The sequence below is a fragment of the Sprattus sprattus genome, assembly GCF_963457725.1.
Source record: "Sprattus sprattus genome assembly, chromosome: 1".
Classification (NCBI taxonomy): domain Eukaryota; kingdom Metazoa; phylum Chordata; class Actinopteri; order Clupeiformes; family Clupeidae; genus Sprattus; species Sprattus sprattus.
This window is the reverse complement of record NC_137920.1, coordinates 60,046,000-60,067,020: the sequence shown is the minus strand read 5'-3', so window position 1 is coordinate 60,067,020 and position 21,021 is coordinate 60,046,000. Positions and strand designations below refer to the sequence as shown.

The 21,021-nt window shown below is 43.2% G+C and overlaps 4 protein-coding genes across 6 annotated transcripts; 1 reads left to right on the top strand and 3 right to left on the bottom strand.

Moving 5' to 3' along the window:
- Nucleotides 1-941: 941 nt before the first annotated feature.
- Nucleotides 942-4,847, bottom strand: bcl7ba (BAF chromatin remodeling complex subunit BCL7B a). 2 transcript variants are annotated; one of them, XM_080849940.1, is made up of 6 exons: nt 4,710-4,847; nt 3,987-4,062; nt 3,768-3,870; nt 3,416-3,604; nt 2,837-2,919; nt 942-2,678 (listed from the first exon to the last, which is right to left on the bottom strand). In XM_080849940.1, the coding sequence occupies exons 1-6, from the start codon at nt 4,799-4,801 to the stop codon at nt 2,559-2,561; spliced, it is 663 nt and encodes a 220-aa protein (XP_080706066.1). In that variant the 5' UTR covers nt 4,802-4,847; the 3' UTR covers nt 942-2,558. The 2 variants fall into 2 exon arrangements, with proteins under 2 accessions (XP_080706066.1, XP_080706067.1); XM_080849941.1 differs by having other exon boundaries at nt 3,440-3,604.
- A 496-nt stretch (nt 4,848-5,343) lies between these two features.
- Nucleotides 5,344-9,577, bottom strand: tbl2 (transducin beta like 2). The gene is made up of 7 exons (XM_080834987.1): nt 9,143-9,577; nt 8,511-8,629; nt 7,223-7,407; nt 6,754-6,905; nt 6,491-6,617; nt 6,159-6,311; nt 5,344-5,936 (listed from the first exon to the last, which is right to left on the bottom strand). The coding sequence occupies exons 1-7, from the start codon at nt 9,267-9,269 to the stop codon at nt 5,477-5,479; spliced, it is 1,323 nt and encodes a 440-aa protein (XP_080691113.1). The 5' UTR covers nt 9,270-9,577; the 3' UTR covers nt 5,344-5,476.
- Nucleotides 9,578-9,698: 121 nt separating this feature from the next.
- Nucleotides 9,699-13,178, top strand: nsun5 (NOP2/Sun RNA methyltransferase 5). Its single transcript, XM_080852643.1, has 10 exons — nt 9,699-9,896; nt 10,002-10,121; nt 10,417-10,588; nt 10,791-10,899; nt 11,029-11,167; nt 11,260-11,375; nt 11,588-11,766; nt 12,000-12,222; nt 12,629-12,784; nt 12,906-13,178. The coding sequence occupies exons 1-10, from the start codon at nt 9,804-9,806 to the stop codon at nt 13,063-13,065; spliced, it is 1,467 nt and encodes a 488-aa protein (XP_080708769.1). The 5' UTR covers nt 9,699-9,803; the 3' UTR covers nt 13,066-13,178.
- A 150-nt stretch (nt 13,179-13,328) lies between these two features.
- Nucleotides 13,329-20,538, bottom strand: pom121 (POM121 transmembrane nucleoporin; the record flags this gene model as incomplete). 2 transcript variants are annotated; one of them, XM_080852626.1, is made up of 14 exons in its annotated part: nt 13,329-13,868; nt 14,331-14,441; nt 14,975-16,426; nt 16,768-17,178; nt 17,319-17,418; nt 17,628-17,752; nt 17,905-17,981; nt 18,407-18,504; nt 18,705-18,864; nt 19,048-19,128; nt 19,246-19,407; nt 19,605-19,808; nt 19,994-20,290; nt 20,449-20,538. In XM_080852626.1, 13 exons carry the CDS (start codon nt 20,071-20,073, stop codon nt 13,771-13,773), a joined length of 3,159 nt encoding a protein of 1,052 aa, XP_080708752.1. In that variant the 3' UTR covers nt 13,329-13,770. The 2 variants fall into 2 exon arrangements, with proteins under 2 accessions (XP_080708752.1, XP_080708751.1); XM_080852625.1 differs by having other exon boundaries at nt 19,994-20,520.
- Nucleotides 20,539-21,021: the final 483 nt, after the last annotated feature.

Genomic DNA, 21,021 nt, shown 5'->3' with positions numbered 1-21,021 from the left:
GGAGGCATGGTTTCAGGTGGGTCTCCTGAATAGGAACTCATGAACCCCCACATATGGATAAACGCCAAACCATTTTAATAGAACAAGTAGTGGCTAGGGTTACTCTACAAACAGACCAGAGCTTTGGGTGCAGAAATACGAACATAAAATTCATCACGTCCTCGGATTGAATACTGATTCAAGATAAATATTACTCACTGCTTGAGGCCTGAGAAGTTAACACAATTAAGAACACTATTAACACAATCCTAGTGATTTGGATCCTACAAATGGGATTAGTGTGGAACTCTACCAGCTCTGGAATGCAGCTGTCAGATGAATGGCCAGGGGTTCTGGAAGACAAACATGAACACACAAAAAAAAGGTTCTACCACCAAAAATGCTAAGGTGAACTCTGTCAAACTGATTGCTATCTGTGGTGTTTGAGTGAACAGTTCTCAACAGGAACCAATCATCTCAGTGGAAATGTGCAGTACAAACCGCATCACTCATCATTCTGGACCATGCTCTCTTGTCGTCTCTAAGTGCGTAAATGTATATTATTTATAGTTTATCTTAATACTCACTCATGCTTGTGTAAAAGGCATGGTAACTCGATGTATGATATATTCATGTAATCCATATACAGTATGAGGTGTCAGTTTTATCTAAAACTCTGTGCGAGTGTTATTTTGTTTATTCATGTAATCCATATACAGTATGAGGTGTCAGTTTTATCTAAAACTCTGTGCGAGTGTTATTTTGTTTCAAAACCTGGAAGGGTAGTTGAAAAAAAGGGATGGTAAACCCTCTCTCATTATTGCTGACTCCCATCTCTCCCTGCCTCTCTCACTCTGGTGTTTTTTACAGGTGCAGCCTGTAGATACAATCTTTCTTTATCAAGAGCAGCAAGAGAACCAGCTGCTACACCACCAATACCAGCAAGCCGAATAAAACAAAAATTCAACTACAGCTTCTAAATCTACAAACCTTTATAAAATATTTTGTAATTATCATTTGCAGTAATACATTTAGGAATTCAACAAAATAGTTTTTACAATCTCAGTAATACAAAACCTTGCCTTATAAATAGATGACTGAGCTGTGGTACATCAAGCCAGCATTACAGCAAAGTCATTATCAAATTACTAATTATGACATCCTGCCCTTATCCTAAATTATTTACCCACTGGCAAAACAATTATCTACAACAAATTTGATCACAAATATGACTTGTGGATCAATACCATACAATTGAAATTAAATAAAACAATATAACAGAAGAGCTAAACCCTTTTTGCCAAATCTACAACACTTGTGAATGACAGATGTTCAAAAATATAGTTATTACCATTAAATGATACAATTATGCAATATTTAAACAGGAGATGGAGTTTCATATGTCTTCTACAGTACAATACTTTCTGAAGAAGATAAAGGTCAGACTTATAACTTTCCTTCATACTACTGAACACAGTAGAATACTCCATTCATCTTCCAAACTGTAAAGCAACTCTTCCATAAATATAAACCCATCTACATGAGGCAACTATGTTAGTTTTACCAGTGTGCAATTTTGATTGTCAGAATTAGAAGATGCCAAATATGACATTTTAAAATACCGAATCACATGACGACTAGATACAGTACTACCATTATTCCACCCAGAGACATTCAGTGTACATGCTATTCAAAGAGAATATATAACTCCCAGAAAATAAAGCCAAAGAAAGAAAGAATTAATGAATTAAAGAAAGAGTGCAACATCTCTCTTTACAGAGCAATCCTTTGGGTTGCTAAAAGATACACAACAAACAACAAAACAAAATTAAACATGAAATGGCAAAAACCCAATGCCATAATGGAAATAAACGTTTGGTTTTTGCAGAGACCAAAAGAAACCAAACAAGAAAAAAAAAAATGAAATCAAACATTCAAATCATACAACACAGGAACATTCTTTGGGGTCTTAAGCATGACAATCCATGTAAACTTTTCAAGTAGACAAGAACCTCAGAGCCTTTGCATATGCACAACAGAGTTGAGAGTTTGGTTCGAGAACAACTGTATAAGAGGCTCCAGGAAAGAGCTGTGGATGAAATGCTTCTCTTTTTTGAGCTATAAGACAACTTGAGTCGATGGACAAAGGATGTATGAAACATTCAGCATATAAAAAAAACCACTGTCACTTTTGGACACACCCTGGATTTTTTACCACACTAATATAATTTAGGAGTTATTCTGATTTCTGATGTTAGGTCCAAGTTACTAGCAGGACAGAGAGTCAGGACAAATTGTTGTTAGAATAGATAATTAGAACACCACTCTTTCTTATGCCAGTCCCTTGCTCTTCACGTAGTTCCAAATTGCAGTTTAATTCTTAAATTGGCTTTCAAAACCAACACAAAGAAAGTAAAAGTTACAATATCAAATAAATTACATAACATGTAATTACTGCAATATTCCTCATAGGTTAAACAGGCCTGGTCCGTATTGTGGCTCTTATAGCCTTCCCAGGACGGACATAAAAAAAAAGACTGTTTGATTGGTTTCGCTGTGCAGGCAAGAAGGATTGTGGGTTAGCTCATGGTAGCAGGCTGAGACACTGAGTTCTGGTCAGTGCACACTCTCTTCAGAGGAGGGGCATCAGCATCCTCCTCTTCCTTGGGAGGCACAGACAAAGGGTAAGGTGCACAGGGCTGGGTTTGGGGCAAGGGCGTCGGAAGTTGGGTAGAGGGAACACAAAGAATACTAGGTCATCTGGAGGCCATGGCATATCAAGGAAGAATTTTGTAATATAATATTCCTACAATGCTCCTGATATTCACTGTAGCCTTCAACGTAATTGGTTCATTACCTGAGCAGCCAAGGGAAGGAGATCAGCCTCTTTAATAAGCGTGGGAGGCTCATCTGCAACTTCTCTAGATGGTACTGCTGGCTCTGGATTACACAAACAAAAGCAAAATGTATGAAATAGCAATCTTCATAAGTCTGGACATGCAGCAAAGTGCCAGTTAATTCCAAACTCAGAACAAATGTTGTGCGCATGTGTTACAGCAAACAAACCCGAAAATACCCCCCAGAGGTGTGGTTGTAAGAAAATGATCCACATTCTCTGCCAGAATATGCCAAAATGCAATGGGGCACACTGTGGTTTATTTGACAACAACATGTTAGTGTCTTCTCTTAAAGATAACAGGCACAGGCATAACTGAGCTAGATTGCTGCAGATAGTTTATAATTTACTGCTGTAGATGGACATGACTATCATCGCTAGCATTATTGCGCGTGCATTGTGCTGTTTAAGTGAATGTTTTGACCCTTACAATAGCTTGAGCTATGAAGTATCTGTGCCAATGGTTTTAGCTGTAGAGGCAGAATACATGCAACTGACAAGTCAGATGACGAGACAGCATCAATCAGTCATCAACCAAACCTGCCAAATCCTTGAGTGCCTCACCCGCCAAGCTTTCCTGTCCCAGAGTGGGAGGTTGCGGGTCGTCGGCACGGTAGTCGCTGACGTGTGCTGGACTGACAGGCTCGCTGGGCTGTGGGCTGGAGGTACTGCTGCTGTCCACCTTGGGATGGTACATGTCTGAAAGAGAGCTCTGATTGCTGTTCTCATCTGGGAACACAAGAGAGGACCATATTAGGAAGCCATTCTGGGTAATGAAAATCCATTCCTACTTCTCTATTACAGAGAAAAATACATGTGAGGCATGTGTATATTTATGTGGGGTTATTGCTTGATTATGAGTTACATTTGCCAAAGTAAAATACAATCTTACCTTGAAAATCCAGCAAGACTGATGAGTTATTTTCAGAAGGTGTCTCTGTGGGATAATTATTAAGCTCTCTGTCAACACTGACTGAATGCTTGTTCTTCTCTTTCTGTAAGACACAATTAGGACCTATCAAAAAACTACCAAAGTTTTGAAGTATTTAAGTCCAAACGTGAGATTTGTGAGACTGGCTCTATGGTGTAAAATTACGTGAACATGGCCTACCTCCTTTGTGTCTACAATAGGCACCCACTTAAATATTCGTAAAGATGTATCTCCTACGGTCACCCACCTCTTCTCCCTACAGGTGAGAAACAGTCAGTTATCAAATTGCTGATTGATAGATTAGAGGAAATATCAAACTGAGACAGAGCGACAAACTTTAATACCATGACATCTACATGGTTTATATATTCTTGACAGGTCGTTTGAGAGATGACGATTGGCAGGACGCTTAAATTATGTAGTTAGCTGGGCTAGCTAGTATAGCAAGCTAGCTAATTTAGAACGCTTGCATGTAGCCGCTTTAATAACGGACAACCTTGTGAGACATTATTACCAAAGGTACGACTCTTTCTCTAGAGGCTTTATTTGCAGAAGGCAATGCTGTGGTGATTACGCGATTAATCGTCTTCATAAAGTTACGTTAACAGGTTGGCTGTGTGAGTCACAGCCTGTGACATGTTCCAATAGTACAGCAACACGCCTATCAACGCGTATGTATGGGTAGCCTCTCAGAATCAACCGGTTTGCCCTGCCCTCCTATTACCAGCCAGTTGTCTCCGGGAAAGGAAATAACACTTCATGTCATTGGTCTCTTCCACTGTCATTCAGTTGTCAGTCAGGTTCAAGAAAAACACGCCTCTAACGGACGCTGAAGTTTCTGTTCCAAATATGTTTCTAGACCGATTTCCACTTGTACTCTCTCTGCTTCATACTTTCACTCACCATCTGCGGACTCTTTCGATCGCTCTCATCACTTTCTTAATGTCATCTTTAGCGCGGCTTCGAGTCTCCGCACGAACAGATCGTCCAGACATATTTGAGTTTTATGTTTGCCTGTCTTCCTCCGACGGAATCTCCTCGCTTGTCCCAGCTCTAACTCTCGCCTCGCGAGATTAACTTAGCCAGAACTCTGACAGGTCCCACCTACCCTTCCACACATCATCGTTCAGGTTATGCCAGCCGAAGTGATTAGCGTAAATGCTTTCATCAGATTTCTTTGGGGTATATGAAATGTATACTAGTTGGCAATGATCACAACATATTATGATCCTAAACTACCTTGTACCTGGACAGAACAAGTGAGTAACTAATGATCAACAAAAGAGTAAATAAAACTGTCCTTACCAATACCATTCAAATAAGCATTAGGACCAAATAATTTGTGTCAATGACAATAGAAAATAAATAAATGAACAACAAAAGTCTCTGCAGGCTGTACAGTAATGACAGCGACATAGCGAACAATGCAAAATGAGGACATCAATTAATCCATAGGGATAAAAAGCAGACTATGGCCTTCAGCTTTCTTACAAACACTTGTTTTATTCTGCATAAAACCAGCATGCAAATGTCACAGATCCCAGACATGATCATCAGCAGCCAGATCTCCAGACCAGACTCAGAGCAGGAGCTGGAGGATGAGGAGGAGGAGGAAGAAGAGGAGAGGGCGACCGTAAGAGGAGAACCTCCAGACAGCCCATCCAATCGGTTCAGTCCTTGCGTGCAGTGAGCACATTGTCCAGTGCACTCTGAGCCTCCTGAATCTGCTGCTGCAGCCGTTGCTTCATGCCCTCGTTTGAGGCCTTTTTAAGCATGGCCTGCATGTCCAGGATTGCGGCACGATATCCCGTTACGTTGTGGAACACTCGGATGGCGCGGTCGCCAGTGGAGACCAGGAAGCGCCCGTTGATGTCAAACTTTAGGTTAGTGATCTCTTCGGTGTGGGCACCGAGGAACTCCTCCTCCAGCTCACCGGTGGCGGCGCTGTACATTGTGATATCGCAGCCGCTGGACAGGCCTACCGCTCGCCCGTCCGGGGACAGGGCAATGCGGCTGCCCTCCGAGGACTTGCAGGGGACCGTACGGAGCAGGTACGGATCCTGCTGCTTCTTGTACTCCACGTCTGTGTCCCACAGCTTCCACGTGCCATCTTTCGAGACGGTTACCATTCTGTAGGACAGGACAATTGGAGGTATCGTATTAGAATGGAAGAATTGTACTAGATTGGAGGATGAAAAATGACTCCAGAGAAAATCATATCAGTACAAACAGAGTACTGAATCAAAAAGTTGGGTTATTCATAGGGAATACGGGGTTGACAGCTTTAAAATACAGCTGAAAGTCCTCTCGATGTAAGATACTGTAGGAAGCCGTTCAAGATGGGGGTCATACCTGCGTGAGTCATTTGAAAAGGCAAATGAGTGGACACCTGCTGAATGCCCTTTGAGGTCAAATGCGCGCACCACCTCTTTGAACTCCCCGCTCTTCGCAAAGCAGACCTCCCACACTTTAACATCAGTGGTGAAACCGCATGAAGCAATAAACCTGTTCCAACACAAACATGATTTATCAATAATTCACACTTCTCTTGCACTTGTTAATCAGTATGTTAACACAGAACTTTTAAAAGTATTTTTAAAAGAAAAAAACAAGTAACCCTATTTTTTGTCATTTGTTACATTTGCAATTCCACAAACATTTGCCAAACATGGGCAGTATTGTACCTTCCACAAGGTGAGATAGCAGCATAGGAGTTGGTCATCTGGTTGGTGTTTATAGAGGCCAGCACTTCTCCTTTAAGGTCCCACACCAGAATAGTAGTGTCACTCGATGCACTCATGATAAATTTGCCTACATTGGTTTGGGTTTGAACAAATAAACAGCAGGTCAACCAAACAGAAAATGTTCTAACCACATTTAGTTTACTATGCTGTGTAATTGATTGAAATGTATACAGCCAGGCAGAAATTGCAACTGTGATACAGACCTGTTTCTGCTATACCGATATCGATTACATTTGCCTTGTGCCTTTGGGGGAAGTCTTCTGGATTAGCTTTGAAACTGAAGGTTCCATCTTCCTTTTTGGTCATTTTAAAAATTCGTATGGTGTCCCCATTTGCTAACCAGGTGATGAAGGCTCTGTAGTCAGAAAATGAATGTGGTCAGCAAGGTCATCTTTGGATTCACACATCAACACTGGTTAAGTTAAGTATATTCCCTTAGCTCAACTAGTAGAGTATGTGTTAACACCACCAAGGTTTAAATACCCAGGTAGCACCCATATTAATGAAGGTGTAAATCTGCACTGGACTCCAAGTTGCTTTTGATAAAGGTGTCTCTGCTAAATAAATACATCTGAATATATGGAAAACGTTCACACTGTATTACTATTATATCCACATAATTATTTTTTTCTTCTTTTGTGCATCTGAGTCTTAAAAAAACAATGTCCCTACCTTGAGTCTGGGCTGAAGCGGACTAGTGTAGCATGGTCTAGTTCTACATTGGCCCGCAAACAGCGATGGTCTCGTTCCAGAAAGTCCTTGGTGCTCCATATTCGAACTGTTCGGTCATCTGCACATGAGGCCAGGTACTTCCCATTACTGCTGAAATCGATACAGGTCACACTGGTATTGTGACTCTACAGTAAACAGTGGAAATGTAGGAATAGGTTAACAACATTTTCTACATAAAGTAAATACAAGTTAGTATAGTAAAAAATATCCTTGTTAAAGATGCAACATTCAAGCCGCCAGGTTGATAACTGACTGCCTGTTACAACAATAATGCCAACTATTTTGATGCAGCTTGGTTTTCTTCAAAACAAAAAAAAGGGCATGAAACTTAAATGTTAAAACCAACAAAACATTTTTTTTTCATAAAGACAAGTTTACTCTCAAGTAACTAAAAGTGGGTTCAATAGGTAGGCCTATTCTTATCAATACTTAGGTTTTGAGTAACTAAGGTTTATCAGCATTCAAAGTTCAGAGACAATTGTAATTTGCCCCGTTGAAATTTTCACTGTTTTCACTATCTATGCCTTGAGATACTTCTAGAAAACCAACACCCTACCCACATCTAAACGAGATGTCATCAATTCTAGCGAAAGGTTGTTGGTAACTGAGCTCAACCGATCAAATTACACCCCTCCCTTCTGTGCTCCTGAAGCAATGTGTTGATTAGCTGGAATAAAGTTAGGCTCAGCCCAAGCCACTTCGCTTGTTTCCCATTTACAGAATCATCACAAACACCAGATGTTTTCTTAGCGCACACACTGTATGACCAGCAAGTGGAACGTGAGGAGAATTTAGCTGAATTCAACAAAAAGATATAAATAATAAAGTCGTATCACCCAAACATTTTATGTACTACCTGACTTTAAAAATAGTTCTTATACCAAAGGTACTTCACAATTTGTCTGTTGTGAGATAGTCTAACTGGTATAAAACTAAATAATTAGATGAGTGGATGCATGGATGAATGAATGAATGAATGAATGAATGAATGAATGAATGAAAGGATAAATGCATTTACCATTATCCACAATATTCAAAGCACCTACATACATAATAGAGGCACTCATCTCACCCACCCATAACCACTACATCAGTATTTATAGGCCCCAATGCATTTCTTTGAAAACAACAGTTAATCTTGAATCGAAGAGGTAATGTAGACTGAAATATCAACACTGCAATGCATTTGTTCTAGAATAGATTACTTTACAGATATCTTTGAACCTACTTTTAGAGAGGAGGCCAGAAGTGGGTGTGTGAAGGTATGTTGCTGGATTCGCTCCTTCCTTGGACGCTGTTGGGCTTTCTGTTTTTTGACTGGTGCTGGTTTCGCCACATTCTCCTCCACTGGCATAAAAAAAATGACATGCAAACTGATCAGAAAATTGTGATTCAAGTCTTGCACCAAGATCAAGCGAGGCACATTAATGGAATAGGCTACCTTTACCCATTCACACCAGACTACACCGAAAACACCTGACACCTCACAATGTAATGGTCCAAAAGTACACTCAATTGTGCTTCTTCAAAATATGTCTTTCTGGTCTTATACTTTCTAGATATCCATTCTACTAGGGCAATTCAAAACAGTGTTTGGGATGTTGTTTAAGTATTTTGAAATTCGTTTGACAGGGCTATGATGACTATTTTGACAAGGAAGTTAAAGTTTGTTTGCCCTCAAATTGAAACATGCATCTCAGCACCTTACTGTCAGTGTCCAGTACAAGACGCTTTCTACTTCACCTAATGTTTTTCTCTAAGTCTATGATAATTTGATTTGCTGTAAGTAAGATAACGTTAGTGGCAGTGGCAATTGAGACATCAATCGGTGAGCATTATTATCCCTGCATAGATACTTACCACCAAAGCCTTCCTTCTGTTCCAGTTGTTCCGATAATTCGTCTTTCCTTTTGCTTATTGCGACGGCAACCAGAAGAATCAAGGCTCCGATCAATAAAGAAAGGGCTATAAGGGCAGCTGCCTCCATCTTTAATATAAAGTTCGTGCCACGTTACCCCAAGCTTTGCAGCTAAAGTCTGCCGGCTAACTAGCTATCAGCTCGCACTCAAGTTGCAATGAGAAGTCTCAAGTTCCACCCTCAGTTGGTTTTGAAGCGCGAGTAACCGTTGGTTTACTTACAAGCTAAATGGCTAGGTGTACTTCTAAATGCGGAAACCAAGGGTCTTAAGCAGTCATAAATGAATTATCAGTATAACCGGCTTGTCTGACCTGCGAAGGTTTCTCATTACAACAACTACAGACTTCCTGAAAACAGCTACAAACCACATAAGTCAAGTATTGGTATCGTGGCTAAGCAAGTAACGTAACTGCTGCCGTAAGTCAGTATGAGCGTGAACACTCAACAATCTGACGTAAAGCACACAGCAGCCGTAAAGTAAATAGCCAATAGTCTCAAACGTGGGTAGGTTAGGTAGAAGTGGATAGATGAGTTGAGTCCATTTTCTTGTTTACTGGAAGATAATACATCGCTTTAATTCATTGTATTTTCTAGTTAGTCACAATGGCGTTGTACAACAAAGCAGCAGATATTCTTGATAAAGTTGAACAGAAACGAGGAGCTGTGAAGACTTTGGTGTACGACAGTAAGTTCCAGGTATGTTCTCGCAAACCACTTGAAGCGGTCCAAGGCTTTAACCTACTGTAATGTCGAGGTGTTTTCCGATGTTATCTCACTTGTTGTATTCTTTTCCTGTCTTAGAACATCAAACAGCTCTTTGCTCTGGTATGCGAGACACAGAAGTATTCATCAGTAATACAGGAGATTATCGACAATACGAAGCTGCTCAAAGGAACCAAGCTCCGTATCAATCTCGCAAAGGTAACTGCTACCTGGGATGCTTGTAATTCTTTGCCATTGCTGATGCAACACCAATGAAAGGAATGAAAGAAACCATACCTAAAAAGAGAGTCTTGAAGCCAGTGTAGCTGCGGTAGCTGCTCAACATTGTGCAGTACAGTAGCACATAGACTGCAGCAGATCTTGCCGAGTACCGTGGTTTTCTTTTTAACTGACTGTTGCCAATTTCACATTTAATTGTCTCCCATGAAAACACAACTGAGAATTCATTCAGCATGCTACCAACACAAAAAAACTGCACATCATCTGTCACCAGGTTCTTGTGTACGACCTGCTCTTTGGCCAAGGGCTGAAATGTGGGGGAAGCTGGAAGGCGATGATCATGAAGCATCGATCACGTCTCCAAGCATCTTTGGCTAGGATGAAGGTGAAACAAAAAGTCAGCTGCAATGAGGACCTGCTACCCGCCAATGTGAGGAAGCCAGAGGGTAAGTGAACAAATAATGGAGACTTTTGACGAAGGCTGAAAATGATGTGCTACACACAGAGCTTAAATATCTCCAACAGACACATGGCTGATCCTAAAATAGAGGACATGAAGATGACATTGTACAAACTCAAATAATTTGTATTGTGTCGATGCTTGACTTTGAAGTAGAGGCTATGATTTGACTTCATCCATCCCCATAGGAATTCTACTTCCACGTTATGTGCGAGTGAACACCCTGAAGACAAATATGGAGGATGTCATTGACTACATGAAAAGAGAGGGCTTCTCCTATCAGGGACACGCAAATGGGTCAGTCATAGTCACAATGTGTGTAAATAGCCTTTTAGACACTCACTTTACTAAATCAGATGTTAGTCATGTAATTTGTAGGCATACATGTGTTATATTTCTGATTTTCAATGTTATATTTACTTACAGGATTCAGGATTTAAATGGGCTTCGTGGCAAAGCATTCATCAGTGATTCTGATCTACCAAACCTGCTGGTTTTCTCTGCAAAAAAAACCTTCCATGATCACTATCTGTACATAAATGGGCATATTATTCTTCAAGACAAGGTATAGAGACTGTTTGGTGTCTTTCATTCTCAATGTATTGCCTTCTCTTATGTAGCCTAATTCGTCACAACAGTTGTTAAATGGTTTTGCAGGCTAGCTGTCTGCCAGCGTTTCTTCTGAACCCCCCTGCTGGGAGCCATGTCATAGATGCCTGTGCAGCACCAGGAAACAAAACCAGCCACCTTGCTGCTCTCATGACCAATAAAGGGTATGCACTGAGTACCCTATATACTGCATGCATGCTTTATATACTATATGCACATCTTCTACACTATCTATAGCATTCTACTGGATATATGGTATTGCTAACACAGAAAAAGCCAGCAATACTTCAGTTGTTGGAAAGTTGTCACTTTTGAATGAGTAAGAGTTGGGTGTCTGTGGGCATAATTTTCTCTTTTATGTGGCAATTCCATTCAGGAAGCTATTTGCCTTCGACCTCGATGCCAAGCGCTTGTCCACCATGAGCACCCTACTACTCCGAGCTGGACTCACTTGTCATCAGTTGGCCAATCAGGACTTTCTAAAAGTGGACCCACATAATGCAGAATACAAAGAAGTGAAACACATTCTGCTGGATCCTTCATGTAGTGGATCAGGTGCAGTAAGACATGACCTTTCAATTTATGCTGTAGTCAGCCTGGGCTATAACAGACTGGTTTGACAAAGTACCATTTTCAAATGCTTGATTTTGATATTTTCTGGCCTACTGTTTGACTACCAGTACATTTGGTCATAGCCAACTGAACTATGTATGCTGTAATAGTAGTCCTGAACACACTCATAAAAAGGGCAAGTGTTGAGTTTTTGGTGGTCTTGTATAATCCTGCAGGAATGGTGTGTCTGCGTGACGGGAGTTCAGAGCTGGCAGAGGAGCAGGAGCAGGCGCAGGAGGCCAGTCGTCTGCAGTCTCTGTCTGCATTCCAGCTGCGCTGTCTGAACCATGCCCTTCAGTTCCCACAGGTGCAGCGCGTGGTTTACTCCACCTGCTCCATACACACCGAAGAGAACGAGCAGGTGGTCGCTGCCGGCCTTCAACAAAACCCGAATTTCAGGTATCTACATCTGTGCAACCTGTGTCCATCTTAAGTGTAAACTCTTGTTGGGATCATGTATTATTCTTTTCCGTGTTATTGAAAGGTATTTTAAAGAAAAGTATGCAATTTCTCACCCCAGCTACTTTCCCTAAGATTAAAGATATGCCTACACAAGACAAGGAGTCTTTTTATTTCTTGCCATTTACCCACACATTCATATTCTAATAGACGTCCATCCTTGTACAATAGGGTCAGACCCATTCTTGTGTCTGTTACCAACCCACTCCTTGTTAACACGTTCTCCCTATGTGTATGTGTCAATGTATGTATGTCTGTGAGTTATATAAGTTGTATAAGCTACTAGATGACCTTAAATTTCCCTCAGGATTAAGAAAGTATCCGTCCATCTTTCTATCTTTTGTAGGTTGGTACATCTGCTTCCAGACTGGCCCGAGCGAGGACTGTCCCCGAACACAGAATGTTTGCGTGCCAGTCCTACCAAGACTCTCACTCATGGCTTCTTTGTGGCCATGTTTGAACGACAAGCCATCGGAAGTCAAGCCGTCAACCAGCAAATTCTGTACGTTCTAGTATTTGTCGTATATGAGGAAGAAATCAGTGCAGTCAATGAGCTGTATTGTGGCAAGTTATAGTAATGTAATGTTATTTATATAACAATTTTTTTTCTTTTGGCACATTAGCCCTTCCCCAGCAGTTGTTTCCCCTGATGGTGATGCACTTGAGGCAGAGGACATTCAGGAGGACCCCAGCTCCCCAGAGGAAGAGCAGCAGAACTCTTCAGCTAAAAAGCGCAAGAGGAACAGAAACAGAAGCAGGAAGAAGCAAAGAAAGACAGAGTGACGAACTGCAGTACTGGCCTTGTAGTGATCTATTTCATGGGCCTAATTCAGTACCTGAATACTCTCAATGCTTCAGTAAAACTCATAAATACAGAGCCCCTTATACCTTTGAAATTTGTCGTCATGCGTCTGTTAAGAGAAATGTTTAAAGCACATCATAAGCAAATTTAGTTTTTATTAGTGCATATTAATTGATATCTGTTTTATACCAATTTGAGCAAATGTTCATGAAGTTCTTTATTTTTCCTTTTAGTATCCCTGAGTTAAAACTCACTGAATTTTAAGTGCAGAATTTGTATGGTTTCCTAGGAAAACTTTATGAACGAGATGTATACCTTTCTTAACCCAACCCCACCCCCATTTTAATGTTTTTCCACTGGTGCCTCACAAAAATGCTAACACTGCATGGGTTGAAAAAAAAAAAAACATTATACACACTTTATTGAGGAAAAAACAATTTCATGGTAAAATTGGACACTAAAAACAAAACAAAAACAATAAAATGAGACGTATGATGCAAAGTAATGTAACTCAAACTTTCCATCTTAAGTAGTTTTTTTTCTCTTCTCTTTTTTCAAGTACAAAACAATTCATTTGGAACCTATATTTACTCAGTACAGCCATGGCAACTGCAGCAGTTGCCGCAGCTGAAGTAGTCCATTAAGAGGTGCTGTGCTCCTAAGGTGACTCCTGAGGGGAGGGGACCTCACTTCTTCCTGACATGCATCCTGCGGGCCTGCAGTCTCTGGCGAGCCGAGGGTTTTGAGCCAGCGCCAATGGAGAAGCTTCCCATAGGAGCGGCGCCTGGAGCAAACAGGAAGATATGGGATCTTAGGATAGGTGTTGTGTGCCTTACTTCAGCACGTCAATGGTTTTTCATAATCTAATACACTCCAATTCTGTAAACTGCTTCAAACTTGCTTTTGCTGTTATCTTTGAGCATCTCCTCAAAATGACTGGCAAAACCAACTGCTACTTATTTATTTGTAGTCTTAGTGAGAGTAGACTTATAACTAACTTAATCCACATTCTTCTTCTTAATGATACCAAATATAAAATATCTCCTGGACCATGTAGAAAAGCAACTTAAAAAACAAAACAGGCCATTTCCAGAAAAAACTTAACATCCCTGCATGCCAATAATTCTGCTATGTACACAGCAAACAGAAGGGGTGGGTTTAAACAGATAAGGATACATTGGCTACAACTGCCAACCATGCCTAAAGGCTGTTAAAGTGAAAGGGCAATAAATGCTACTGTGCTTACCGAAAGGAGAAGTTTGAGTCTGAGGGTTGAAGCCCTGTGCTTGGGGTGCCTGGGGGGAACCAAAGGGGATAGAGCCTCCAGGAGCAGGCTGATTAAACGGTGTGGACGTTGCTGAGAGAGAGGAGAGCAAGGGTTAGGAAACCAAGACAAAGACCTACATATGCCTTCCATCTTTGGAGTCTCAGGCCTCAATGCCTTTTACGTCTGCTCAACTGAGGCATAGAGACCAACAGGTGCTGATGGAATACATTCCTTTCATCTCAACACAGAATATATGTTATGTATACATAAATACACATATACACACACACACACACACACACACACATTCATGTATCTAAAACGGATCAAATCTGTCCGGATCAAATGCAGATATAAGGTTATGTATCGTTCCATTCTTTGGATCGGTTCATGTTAGGTGCGTGTCGGCTGTATTTGGCTAGCTATCCCTTCTAACATATAGGCTAAACAGCAGGCCCTGAACACCCCTTGATGTAACTCCGCACCCCCCCTCCATTTGGGAACCTCTGCCTTACGGAGAAAATAAAGATTTATATGTGTGTGTATATAAAAAAAAAAAAATTTGTAAGGCCTTTGAAGCCTCTGAAACAGAGATCTGTAGGTGCTATGTAGGTGCTACTTACCCAGAAAGTTGGGTGTATTGGCTCCGAATGAGAATGAGGGTGCCTGCGCCGGCGTGCCAAAGTTAAAGCCGCCTGCATTTGAATTAGTGGCGGGGGTTGCCGTGGCATTTTGGGGTGCTGCGCCAAATGCGAAGGATGGGTTTGCCGCCGCAATGGGGGCTGCAGTCTGAGTGGAGGGCGTCCCGAAGGAGGGGGCCATGGGGCCAGATGTGGTGGCGGTGGTTGTGGTAGTGGGTGCACCCCCAAATGAGAACCCAGGCCTTGAGCTCCCACCACCTCCGCCAAACAGTGATGGCCCCGCCGTGCCAAAAGCAGGTGCTGCCGTGGCAGAGGGTGCAGCGGCAGCACTCCCCGCACCTCCAAATGAAAATGGAGACGCTGTGTTGCCAGTTGACACCGCTGCTGCCGGTGCTGCCGTACCCCCGAACGAGAAGGGCTTGGCAGCAGATGCCTGTGAGGCGCCGCTGAAGGAGGACGCCCCAAACACAGGCGCTGTGGCTGCCGCAGTGGTGGTGTTGGAGGAGGTGGCTGCGGGGTTTGAGCCTCCCATGCCAAACCCTCCGAAGGCAGCCGGTGTGGAGCTTTGACCCCCTGACGGCTGGCCGAACGTGAAGCCACCCTGAGGTGCCTGGGGCTGGGTGGAGGCAGCAGGGGGTGCCGGTTGTTGGACCCCTCCAAACTGGAAACTGTTCGTGCTGGAGGAGCTGGTGGTGGTGGCAGGTGCAGCTGTTGCTACACCACCAGTGGTAGTGGTGGTGGAGGCTCCAAACTGGAATGTATTGGTGGCAGGCGGAGTGGCTGTTGCCGGAGTAGCTCCGCCCCAGTTACCAAACAGAGACTTGGCAGGTGTGGAGGTTGCGGTGCTCGCACCGGTGGAGGCCGGTGCTGGTGCTGGCTGGCTGGCAGTGAGCCCTCCAAACAGGCCAGTGCTTCCACCTGTTGCTGGAGTGGTTACTGTTGCCGTGGCCACGGTTTGGCCAAAAACACTGCTGCTGGTCGTGCTGCCAAAGATGTTTGTGAAGGGGACAGCAGGTTTGCCTTCTTGAGCAGATGCCGGGGCCGTCGTGGACGCTCCAAAGATAGGCTTGAAGCCAGAGGTCAGCAGCGTGGCTGTCGTGGTGGTGCCAAACGTGCCGATACAAGATGAGGCAACTGCCGCCGTCTGGGCTGAGGATGAGGAGCTGGCCAGTGATGCTGTGGGGGCAAGGGTTGCCGTCGGTTTGACCAGACCAAACAGGCCGGCTCCACTTGAGGACGGCTGCAGGGGCTGAGCCAGGACCTGGGCAAAGGCAGAGTTCATGTTGGGCACCGGGCGTGGTGCACCAGAGGACAGTAGGACGGCGGCCGGAGGGGCTGCCGCACTGGGCTCAGACTTCACGGTGCCCACGCTCTGAGCAGCGGGCGTCATCATAGCTGGTGTTGTCATGGCAGCTGTTGTGGGCAGGGTGGCAGCTAGGGGCAGAGGGAACATTGATATGTGATTAACACTCAAAAACAGAAGGTTTATTCTAGACAAAACAAGAAACAGATGTGTCAAGAAAACCCATCGAGGTGAGTAGACTGCAAGTAAACTGCATTCATGATAGCAAAAATCCATACACTGCAGGTCAAGTAGGATATTTCCCTTCTCTATGACATGCCCCTAGCCAACATCCCTAGAGAGGCAGCCTCTGGGGCCGATCACTCCCACGGGCAGGCCTTTTCAAATTTACATTTATGCCTTTGCATTTGTTCAAACTGAAACAAGTGAAATGTTTAATTTTTCAATGCGTGAGAGCCTTCTCAGTGCAGACCTGCGGTGGTGGCTCCTCCAAACACAGGTGCCCTCATGGCCTTCAGGCTCTCCAGCAAAGAGTTGGGCTGGCTTGCAGCAGAGGTGGGAAGGGAGGCTACAGAGAGCCCCAGCAAGGTAGAGGCAGGGGCCAGGCCAGCAGGAGCAGTAGCGGCAGGGGTAAGACCGAGGGCAGAGGATATGTCTGGAGCTGCCGAGGGCAGGTTGAAGGTGGGAGCGGAGGTTGTGATGGAGCTCAGTGAAGGAGCAGAGACAGCTGGAGTGCTCTCACTGGTGGTGGTGGCGGCGGCAGCAGCATCAGCAGCAGCAGCAGCAGCAGCAGGGGCGGCAGTGGTGGTGGTGGTGGTAGGGGGTTGGAACAGGGAGATGGAAGGCGCTGTGGTTACAGGCTCAGGTGCAGGTTTTTCTGGTTCTTTGAGCAAAATACAAAGATGGATCACAACAGTGCCAAATGTTAAGTGGCAAGAAGTTTAACTTATGTTTATTTGAGGCAGTCGCAGTGTTTGAGAAGTGATGTAGTGCACTTCAGAGAGCAGACAGTTTTCAACTTACCAGGTTCTTCAAGGAGCTTCTGAATCTGAGAAAGTGTGGCCTTGCGCTCTCTGTCCAAATCCTCAACTGTGATGGTATAGCCAAGCTCAGGTGCAGGAGGCTAGGAGGAAAACTATTATTACTATCCATCATACACATTTAAATAGTTGTACCGTCACTTTGGGAAAAAAGCGTCTGCTAAATGACAATGTAAATGTAAATGCTTCATGGTTTGACCATTATAACAGTATGGTGGTAAACGTATGTGTTGTATGTATTGTCTGTATGCGGACAGCCATAGACATAGAGGCAGGCAAATGCTTTACTCACCAGAGGTAACTGTCCATCTTTGCTGTGAGCCACCAGGGGAATCTTGCGTCTGCGTAGGGACCCGGGGACCTTTGAGTCGGGAGTGGCCACAGACCTTGGAGTTTCAGGGGTAGGTCTGCTCTCCTCTGTGAATAGGTAAGGACAGGCTCTCTTAATCCCATATGACAACAGGTACAGAAACAGTTGGGGAATAGCCCAATCTTATTTAATCTGTGAAACAGAAGAAATGGAAAGAAATATTTTTTGAAAACTAAAGCTGAATTAAAATGAAAATTACTTGCGGCCGGAGTCATATCCGAGTCCGACCTGTCAGACTTTCCAAAAGACAAGCTTGGCGAGTTGATGGTATCATCCCTGTGGCACAAACAAGAAGAGGGAGCAGGATATTACACCGCCAGTTCCAGTACAAAGAGTACAACAAACAATGCACTCCAATGCACAGTAGTACTCAAGCAGAGATGTAGTGACTGACAGCATAAAACCGATCACAAAAAAAACTAAACAAAAGTTTATAAAAGTGCATATGTACACCGTGAGACAACCCACACCACTGCAGAGGATAAACGCACTTCTACGGCAGTTAAGTGTCAAAAGTTTTGTCATCTTTGTTTGTCATAGCCGCCACAACAACAGAGCCAACTACACGGCATAAAAGGTAAAATGGCTAACTGCACACAAAACAGTATGCAAGTGCCAATCTTTTCAAATACCTCTGCGCTGACCACATTACAAATCAAAGAGTTTAAACAACAGAGCCTGGACTGTATGGGTGTGTGTACCTGAGCTTTTTGGCCACCCTCACTGGTGTCTGTGGTCCCGGGGAGCCCAGGCTTGTGGAAGGGGACTGACTGGAACTGGAACTGAAATTGGCTTTGCGCTGAAAACAAGAAGTGTGCAGAGCCCCTTCATAAACATTTTCTTTTATGTGACCAGAATCTAACAAGGCTTAGCTAAAATCACTTCACGTTACCCATTCAAAAAATAAACTTTAATTCCTTTTTCGAACTAATCTCCTCATGTTCACTAAACACACTAGCCTGACCCTCAGATCCAATAAGCTTCATTATTTAGGTCTACCTTTGAGGCGGCCCGGGAGGAGCTGTAGGAGCTGACGATGGAGTTGCGGGCTCCAGCAGTGCTGGGACCCCCGACCCCAGAGCTGACGGAGGACGTGCGAGATCTCTTGGTTGCGGACTCCTCTGCCAGCACACCATTCAGCCATCTCTTCTGACCAGTTCTGAGTCAGAGGGATACAAAGGTAAGGACAGCAAAAACATGTATAAAACAGTCAAAAAGACAGCAGAGACAGATTCAGAGGACAATAGTAGCACAGGGGAGTCGGTTAGGCACTCTAATCCTATGATCTAATCCTACAAATTTACAATATAGTTGATTGATCACTCATATTTCTGCTACTCACTTTGGTACTGGGAGGGATGGTGCTCCGTTGGCCAGCAGGGGCTCAAGCCCTGAATTGGTGCTCCTACCACTGTCATGGCGACTAATGCAGAAGAGAGCAATTGTGAACACACTATGAAACTACAAGGCAAATGCTATTCCCAACACATACAAACACACACACACACACACAGCAGATCTCTTCATGGCCCATCTATACCTTCTTTTTCCATACTGTCCGTCAGTGTTCTCTCTTTTGTCGTCCTTGTCCACCTCTCGTTTGCGGCTTTCTCGCAGGACGCTCAGTACAGTCTCTCGAGAGCACGGCTCAGGCTGTCTTTGCAGGCTTTCTGGCGCCGGGTGAGTGTTCAAATTATCAAAGCTGAACAAATAAATAAACAAACGAAAAAAACATGACATTTAACAACAAATACAGAACTGACATTACATTGTTCTCTTGGTACTTCAAATCAAGTTTTTTAATCCAATTCAGTATTTGTAAACAGTACTTTGTATTCAATTCTATATCAACTAAAGATGACTGTACGCCACAGGACTGCGCTTGTAGATCGCACTCACAAAGCAGATATGTTTGGATGGCTGTCTGGTTTTGCTATCCTGACAGGGCTTTGGACTAAAGCGGAGTTTCGCGGCTTGAGAATACTCTTCTGGTGGAAGCGATCCCATGGTTGTGGTAGAATCCCCAAGGATGTTGTGCTCGCCTGATGGAGAGGGTAATGTCGTCCTGGGGAGACCATGGACGGTGGGCTCTCCATAGAAACCCTGACAACAGAGAAGAAACATCCAAGCCATGATGATATGAGAAACAAGTGCATCTCGGCTCGAACGTGCTGTCAGAAAACTTCGCTTGGCTGTAATTTATCTGTAGCGTAGTTTGTAGTCCACCTGCAAGCTAAATCAGCTCAGTTTATGTTTTACATTTTCAACTGGACTTGAGAATAACTTACCCATATGACAGCCTCTTTTTCAGGGAAGATAAACGAGGAGTTCCATAAAATCTCGACGGATTGGATTCAGCTCGATCCATGTACGTATGTCGTGGGTAAAACGTACAGTTGAAAGAAGGGTCCGGAGAATGCAGTGAAGTTTCAGAGAGCCTTTCGTTGTTTAATGCAGTATTATTCGAGGGTGGAAGAGTTCTGTTTCTTCGCCTGCCTGATGATTCTCTACTAATGCTCCACCCCGGTAACCAGTTTAGAAAAGCCGCTGGAATTGTCAAACCACGGCGTGGATTAAGGCCTAATCTAGAGAGAAAAGGAAAATATATCGGGTTGTAGTAGCAACCAACGCCACAAGCACTAATGACAAAAACGTATATATACGTTGGAATACGAGTCAAAATGAGGTACAATATTACAATCACACAAAGTACAATAGCCGTGATCGCTAGCCGCCACTTTACTTTCGGAGACATGGCGGTATGTAGCTGCGCGGTCAGTGCGCCCGTCGCATCTTTGTCGTCTCGAGATCTCATTGGCCAACGCAATGTTTCTTCTTCTTTTGGTGTTAGTTTGACGATTGATTTTCAACTCCCGGTACAGTATCGCCACCCATTGGGCGTCTGGCGAAGTTTGGAAATGAGAAAGAAAGTGTTCTTGGTCATATAACATATTTTTTTTAAACAATCCAAATGTGTCCTCGTCAAGATTACTTTTCAATACTTTCCCAAAACATACTTTATAGGTCTTAGGTAACATCCAGTCTAGTATATACTGGTATGTTACAACTACAAGCGGTACAATAATTTAAATATTTCAATATGTGTAATATATATATATATATATATATATTACTTAATATATAATTATATCTATTTGTCTATTAAGAAAATGGTGTAGTGGAATCAAAACTGACGTTTCATGCATTTAGGTTCCCAAAAATTGCAGGCTACACATTAGTCTACATTCTTAACTCAACACGGATAAGGAAGAAAACTACTATACTACTAAACTAAAACTACTACTAAAACTTTGTG